Source organism: Elephantulus edwardii, unplaced genomic scaffold (assembly GCF_000299155.1).
Source record: "Elephantulus edwardii isolate Elephantulus edwardi_28Jun2011 unplaced genomic scaffold, EleEdw1.0 scaffold00098, whole genome shotgun sequence".
In the NCBI taxonomy this organism is placed as follows: domain Eukaryota; kingdom Metazoa; phylum Chordata; class Mammalia; order Macroscelidea; family Macroscelididae; genus Elephantulus; species Elephantulus edwardii.
Genome location: NW_006399848.1, coordinates 1,507,858 through 1,516,201, shown reverse-complemented (window position 1 = coordinate 1,516,201; position 8,344 = coordinate 1,507,858). Strand labels below are relative to the sequence as shown.

The window sequence follows — 8,344 nt, the reverse complement described above, 5'->3', positions numbered from 1 at the left end:
TTGGCACAGGATAGAGCAGGGTTTAGGGCTGCTGTACACAGAGTCACTATGAGTCACAAATGACTCGACGGCACATCATAACAACAACAACAACAACTTGAAAATAACAAAGGTGTTCTCAATTTTCTTTAAAGAATTGTAAAGTTTTGCATTTCATATTTAGATCTATATTTAGATTCAATTTAACTTTTGTATATATTACGAGGCATGGTTTGAGGTTCATTCTTCGCTTATAGATCTGAGATTCTTCCAGTACTATAAGCTAGAAAGATTATCATTACTCCACTGAATTGCTTTTAAACTTTTGTCAAACACAGCTACATTTGAATAAATCACTGGGCTTGATGGCTTAGGACCATGGTCTCAGGGGATATCTAGGTCAATTTGCATAACACAGTCCATGATGTACAACATCCTACATTACAAAGACTAGACTCTTAAAAGCTTGCTCTATTTCTGGACTCTCTTTTGTTGCAGTGATCTATATTTATGCATTTATCAATATGGCATGATCGTGATTACTACGTCATTACACTGGTATGAAGTTATATAGTATGAGTCTGCAACTCGGCTCTTCCTTTGTGTAACCATTTTGCCTGTTCATGTTAATTTACCTGCTGCTGTCAGGCAGTGTCAACTCATGATTCTGACTCATGATGACCCATGTGGGCTAAGGAGAGCTGCTTCCTAGGGTTCTCTAGGCTCTAGGAAGCAGATTACCAGGGTACTTCTGAGGCACAAGGTTCTGAACCTCTAACCTGTTAACAACCCAGTGCTTCCCCAGAAATTAATTGTATTGTCTAATCACAAAAATGTTTATATCCGTTAGTTGGTATCTATAAAACAGCTTGCTCAATAATTTGATGGAGATTTTGTAGAATTCAGAAATCAGCATGAGCAAAACTGATCACTTAGCAAAGTGAAGATTTAAAATCCCTAATAGAGAAGTATCACTTCCAAAATATCATTCATAACAAGCAGGTTTGCCAGGGGCATTTCTGTAAATAGATCTGTATGTGTTGTAACTATTTCCAGGTATACAGAAAAATGTACAGGGGGCAAAGCTATGCAGACTTCTTAGTCATACCAAATACCTTGAGTGACTAAGTCACTGGGTTTGACAGTCTAGGATCATACTGCTTGGGGCACCTAGACCTATTTGCATATCATAGTCCATAAATACAATGTTCCATATCCTTTGTTGCTAAGCAAAGTCCAGGATCTTAAAAACTTACAAGCAGTCATCTAAGACACAAATACTGTAAAGAAGTGTGAGGAAAAGCAAACACCCAAGGAGACAACTATTCCAAATATTAATGAACTATACTAACCACAGTCTCCATTAGCTCAAGACTAGAAAAACTAGATGATACCCAGTAACCATCACCAACTGCCCTGATCAGGATCATCATACAATGTCCTCAACAGAAGAAGAAAAATTGTAGAAACAAAATTTTAAAAACATAATAAAAGTCAGACTCACTGGTCTGATTAGAGACCTGTGGAACCCCACAATTAAAGCTCTTGGACTCCCTCCAAATCTGGAACGGGCCTCAGCGCCTCAGAAGTCACCCTTTAGCCAAACAAGATGTAACTTACAAAGTGAACAATAACATCCATGAAGAACAAGTTCCTCAGATAACCAGAAAAGGCCAAATTTGTAGCATTTGCCCCAAAATAAAATTCAAGTCACAACAGGCAGGAATCAAGGAACTTAAGGAATAATGTTATGAAACAATGCTATTACACTGTCATTCAGGCAATCAGGACTGACTACCAGCTGATCCTTCAGCAGATTTTTGGAAGGTCTAAGTATTACAGGAGATCGTCCATTTTTCTGTCACATAAAAGTCCTGGTAGATTTGAACGGCCAGAGAAGTATCACACTTGGGTTAGTACCGCAACGCCCTCCAGACTATGGCACCAGATAACATCACAGAGCAAAATGAGTATGAATTGTTGAAACGGAAATTAACGTGCTTTGAAACCTTTACCTAAACCACAATAAAATGTTGAAAAAAAGATACAAGCTCTTTCATAAGTCATATCTGTACTAATTAGAGTGACCATAACATTTTATTTATAGAAACATCCAGAGGAGAGTTCACTTAACCTAGAAATTGGTACAAATCTCAGCGTATGAGCTTTCTCACTGTTTATATCATACTGATGGAATTCTTAAAACATAAATCCCTAGTTGAAGGGACTCTTTTTTCAAAATTCACTAGTTCAGAAATAGCACTAATAGATTTAACTGCTTTGAATGAATTCTGAAGATCTATGATCTCTAAAGAAGTAGGACTTAGAAGATTACAGACAAGTGGGCAAGAGAAGTCCACTTAGTTACTAGGTGAATGACTCAGCATGGACATCTCAAAATGGATTCACTGTTTCCTATTCATATAGGTTGGTTATATGTTTTATCAAATAATCACATGCTAAGCAAGAAACCAAATCAAGAGAACTGATGTTTTATGGTAAAATACTGGTGAACATTAATGTACATCAAGGGGTTACTAGGTTTCCACTGGTTTCAAGTCCAATATTATAATATATAAAATTTTAAAGTACTGTCACAGCACAATAAGTCTGAAAATTTCTCAAAATCTTCTATTTTTTTATGAAAATTTCTTTTCCTCACAAAAGCTAGCATCAACTAAAAATCTGGAAAATAGTTAACAGCAAAATGAAAAACAATTTTTATTGCCACTTTTTAAACTGCAAAATAACCAAATTTCAGCATAAAATGGGCCAGTGACTTTATGGAACTTTTTAAACTGCAAAGAACTAAATGACTTTAGATTTTTCTCCCGAGTAATTGATTTAACCCTCTGCTATGGAATTATACAAGTGCTGAATTGATTTAAACACTTGAGTACAACTTAGAAATTTTCAGCTTTAATAATTATACAACAGAATTAATCTTCAGCTTGATTTTTAAATTCTATGGAGATCTATTAACAAAGCTCATTACTATTGAAATTATATCATTAAATTATAAAGATAATAAAAAATTAAGTGAAAATAGGAATGACCACGTTTCCATTAAGGAATTACTGTGATAAAATTTTTCTGTTACTAAAAGGTATATTATGCAAGACTTAATATTGTTGTTGTTCTTGTGTACCACTGAGTCAGAATCGACTCATAGCTGACCCTCTGGCAGGTTTTCAGAGGCAGTTAATCACACAGGAGGAGACTGCCCATCCTTTTCCTGTGGAGCAGCTGGGGGCCTTGAACCACATGCCTTCAGGATGGCAGTGCAGCTTTTTGCCACTAAGCCACCAGATCTCTCCACTTAATATTATTCACAGTATTTTATAGATGAATATTTTTAATTTTAAAAAATTTTACGTCAGATAAAACATAGCCCCCATCATCCCTTTAATCGTTTCATTTAAAAAGCTATAAATTTCTGATATAAACGCATTTACTTATTAATTTTAGGTAAACCAAATGAACATATTACTTGGTAAATTAAAAAATTTTCTTGGTAAAGAAAATGCTGACATTTTTTTCAAATATTCCAGAGGTTAAGAATGTAGAAATTAATGCCTACTTTTTTTATAAATGTATTAAAATACCTTCTCATGACCTTGGCTAATTTTTTAGTTTAAGATTTTATTTCATAGTTACTTGTGGAAAGAAAGTGCTGGTGATCTGGTGTTAAGAAAGTTCTGGTGTTCTAGTGATAAGAATCTGTACTGTCAACCCAAAGGCACACAGTTCCAAATCACCGGCTGCTTCGGGGAGAAAAATTAGCAGTCTCCTATTGTACAATTTATAGGCTCTAAAAATGTGCTTGAGGGTCAGCTATAAGTCCATCTGACCACATGGTACAACGTTCAACTATGGAAAGTAACTTTATTATTTGTGCACAGCAATTATATATGCAACACCTTCTTTAAATATTTTTACTGGGTTGCATATAATAAATAATTCATATATATAATATATGCAACATCTTTAACACATTCTGGAAATAGGTGTAGAATCAAGAATGATTCTTTTCTAATGATACAGGTCAAAAGATTAGAACTCTGATCGGTTTTGCTGTTTCTCAAGATGTGGCAAGATTGTTATCTAAGTGAAACTCATTCAACATTTACTGCTAGTTCCTACATATTAACCCTCCATTGCATTTCCAAGGCTGCAAAACAAAATGAGGAGTGACTATCCTTCTTTCTCCTTCAAACCCACTGGTGGATTTAAATTACTGAGGAGCCCAGCTTTTGAGTTAGGTGTGTAGCATTTTACAGACTAGAGTGTATTTGTAAAATTTCAAATTTATTACACAGTGAGAAGAAAATAAAATAGTACTGTTACCTTTTAGCCGATGACTGAGTATCTGTTCCAAAATAGCTGCAAAATTGTTAAATTCAGGAGAAGAATCATCAATTGTCTCAAAGCAGGACCGATCAATTAGGGTTTTCACAGAAAACCTGTGAAAGAAGAAAACAGAAAATGCATTATTATTATTTTTGTCAGTGTTGACTCATTCACCCAAGTAGAAATATTTTATGTTGTTATTACATTCTGTCAAGTCAGAAGCGACTCATAACTGACCCTCCAGTGGGATTTAAGAAGCTGTAAGTCACACAGGAGGAGACTGCTCATCTTTCTCCTGTGGAGCAGTAGGTGGATTTGAACTGCATGCCTTTGAGTTGATATTATCATTCCTTACTAGTAAGCCACCAGAGCTCCCCAAATATAAGACTGTGTATTTTAAAAATTCTATTTATTCTAATTTACTTAGCAGCCAGGAAATTATGAGACAAATTGTATTGGGAAAGTTGACTGTCAGGGACCTCTCCAGAGTACTGAAGAGCAATGACATCAGTCCGGAGATTCAGGCCATAGTCTTCACAATTGCTTGCTATGTGACAGAAATCTGGACAATAAGTAGGGATAATAGAAAGAGAATTGATGCCTTTGAGCTGTGGGGTTGGAGAAGAGTGTTAAATATACAGTGGACTGCCAAGGTTCGTCAGCCTGCTCCTTGGAGGCAAGGATTCTGAGGCTTCGTCTGACATACTTTAGGGATGTTGCAAGAAGGGACCATCCTTGGAGAAGAGTGGAGGGACAAAGGACAGAGAGACTACTGATGAGATGGACTGATGCAGTGACTGGGGTAACACAGTGACTGGGGTAATGAGAGTAGGTGGGTTGGAAACAGGGAAGTTGGCGCAGTGTAGAGCAGGTTTCAGAGCTGTTGTACACAGGGTTACTATGAGTTGCAAGGAACTCAATAGCACATAACAATAACATATAAAATGAAAGCCAGAATAGTCATATTCACAATCATTAAAACCAGAAACAACTCTAAAATGATTAACTTCAAAATACTAAAAAATTCCCACCAATTATACCTCTATTTATAAGAAATTTGAGATTGAGCCCCAAAAGCCTTAAAGAGTTCCTGAAGACTATCCCATGGAGTTCCCCAGGCTTTATGGAGGCAGACTCCCTCTGCTTTTTCCTATAGAGTGACCATAATGAATAGACTAGCTGAATGCCTTAACCACAGTGCTACCAGAGAATAATTAATGAAATACAGATTCAAAGTCAGAATGTACTACAAATAGGAAAGTTTGCAAATCTATAAAGAGTTCTGTACTTTTCATAGCTATCAAAATGTCCTTTGCCTTTATTTTTAACTGCAAAAAATTAATGCCACAGTGCAAATGTTTTCTCTTCAATGAAGAATTATCCTACTATTCTAATGAGAACTATTTTCTTTCTCTTGGAACGAACTAGCATATTGTTTTTACCTCCTTAAAAGATAATTACAACTTCTCTTATTATTGTGTTCTCTGCCTCTATCTTATTAGAACATAAATATTTTCAGAGTAGAAACATGCTTACTGCATATTTGTATCTTCTTCACTACTCAGGATAATGCTTTGAATACTAGGCTCCGAGTTTATTTTTCATTTACTTGTAAGTACTTTGGAGGGTCTGCTATGAATTGGGCCTAAAATTTTTAAAGAATGGCAAGGAAATGTTAAAACATCAATATTATCACAAGATAAAAAAATAATTTATTATTTTAAACAAATAAAAAGATTCCTATAACCACAATCAAAACAATTACAGATAAAATTTCTACCACCCAAGCTCATCATGCTAACCCTATAGAGTTAAACCCTAAAACAGACAAGAGATAATGACTTCCCCCTTCCTTACTTTCTCTTTCATATTACTGTCAAGTTGGGTATGACTCATGACTGACCTTGAAGCAAGTGTCCAAGGTTGTAAATCACAGGAGAAGAGACTAACCATCTTTCTCCCATGGAATGGCTCATGTGGTCTAACTGTCAGACAACTACCACCGTTAGGTTAGCAACACAACTCTCTAGAACCACACCACCAGAGCTCACTAAGGGGGCCTAGAGAAGCCGATATAACTAGAATAGAATAAGAAATTAACAATTATGTGAGTTGTTAAACAATTAGAAATGTACAGGGTATGCAGAAGATTAAAAAAACACAACCTCTACTTCGACTTATGCTAACTAGTTTAGCTATTTAGCTATGTATTTAGTTAAATCCAGAAGATAAATATAAAGGATAAAAAAAATCATAGTATCATTAGACATAGTTTATTTCCAAGGATTACATTATTTTGAGCACAAGAGATCATATGTTGTTGTTATATGCCACTGAATGATCTGTGATTCACAGCAATCCTATGAAGTCTGCCCTGTCCTGAACCAGTCTCACTGACTTTGACACACTTACCCCTATTGTCCTAGTTACTGTATCAATTCATTTCATCTGAAAGTCTTCCTCTCTTGTCCTGTCACTCCACCCTTTCGAGCATGATGTCCTTCTCCAAAGACTGGCCCCTCTTGGCCACGTGCCCAAAGTATGTGAGACAGAGCTTCAAAATCTTAACCTTCAAGGAAAAACTTGGTTTCACCCTCTCCAAGACAGACCTATTTGTTTTCTTGGTAGTTCATGGTATGTTCAAGACTCTTCTCAAGCACCACAACTCAAAGGCATCAATTTTTCTGTCTTCCTTAGTCATTGTCCAGCTCTCTGATGCATAGCATATAATTGCAAAGATCATGGCCTGGATCAGGCACACCTTAGTCTCTACAATGACATCGCCACTTTTCAGTACTCTAAAGAGATTCCTAACAGTAGGTTTTCCCAATGCAATTCATCTTTTGATTTGCTGCTGGTGCCAAGAGTGTTGATTGTGAAGCCAAGCAAGCTGTAACTGTTAACAGCTTCAATTTCTTCTCCATCCATCATGGCACTGCCAATTTGAAGGCTGCAGTCCTTGACCTTCTGCAGCAAGCATTTCCGGTCCTCCTCAGTTTCAGTAAGCAAGGTTTTGTCATCTGCATAATGTAGGCTGTTGATGATTCTTCCTCCCACCCTGATGCCACATTCCCCCTCTTAAAACCCAGCCTCACAAATTATCTGTTTTGCACATAGATTGAAAAGGTATGGAAAGGATATATGAAAGGATACATCCCTAGCACACTCTTTTCCTGATTTTGAACCATGCAGAAAACAAAGATTCTCACCACTGGGCCAATTGGCAGCATCAGTATGAATGGTGAAGAAACTGAGATAGTTAACAGTTTTAGTTTACTTGGCTCCACAGCCAACACTGTTGGTAACAGTAGCCAGGAAATCAGGAGACGAACTGCATTGGGAAAGTCAGCTGTGAGGGACCTCTCAAGAGTACTGAAGTGCAACGACAACAGGCTGGCGATTAAGGTGCGCCTGATCCAGGCTATAGTCTTTGCAATTACATGCGATGCATTGGAGAGTTGGACAGTGAATAGGGATGATAGAAAGAGAATTGATGCTTGTGAGTTGTGGTGCTGGAGAAGAGTGTTGAATATACCATGGACTTCTAGGAGAACAAACAGGTTTGTCCTGGAGAGGATGAAGCCAGAATGTTCCCTGGAGTCAAAGATTCTGAAGCTTCATCTGACATACTTTGGGCATGTTACAAGGAGGGACTGTTCCTTGGAGAGGTACATCATGTTTGGGAGAGTGGAGGGATGGTGCAGGAGAGGAAGACCCTTATGAGACGGATCGATTCTGTGAGTGGAGTGGTGGGAATGAATGTGTTTGAGACAGTGATGTTGGCACAGGATAGAACAGTGTTTAGGGCTTTGTTTATAGGGTCACTATGAGTTGCAAATGACTCGATGGCACATAACAACAACAACAACAACAGTGTTTCCTTGCTCTATTCGGAGGACTCTTTTCTGGTCTGAGGATAGGTTTCACATGAGCCCAATCAAGTAAGTGTTCTGAGATTCCCATCCTCAAGGTTAGCCACAATTTCTTGTGATCCCACAGTCAAATGCCTCTGCAT

At 37.2% G+C, this 8,344-nt stretch overlaps 1 protein-coding gene across 3 annotated transcripts in view; it reads right to left on the bottom strand.

The window, feature by feature from the left end:
• The window catches only part of RUNDC3B (RUN domain containing 3B), a 163,075-nt gene that overhangs the window by 137,172 nt on the left and 17,559 nt on the right, over positions 1–8,344 (bottom strand). For all 3 annotated transcript variants that reach the window (XM_006891445.1, XM_006891446.1, XM_006891447.1), the window contains exon 2: positions 4,327–4,442. In XM_006891445.1, the coding sequence (XP_006891507.1) occupies positions 4,327–4,442 (116 nt within the window). The remainder of the gene's footprint in view (positions 1–4,326; positions 4,443–8,344) is intronic.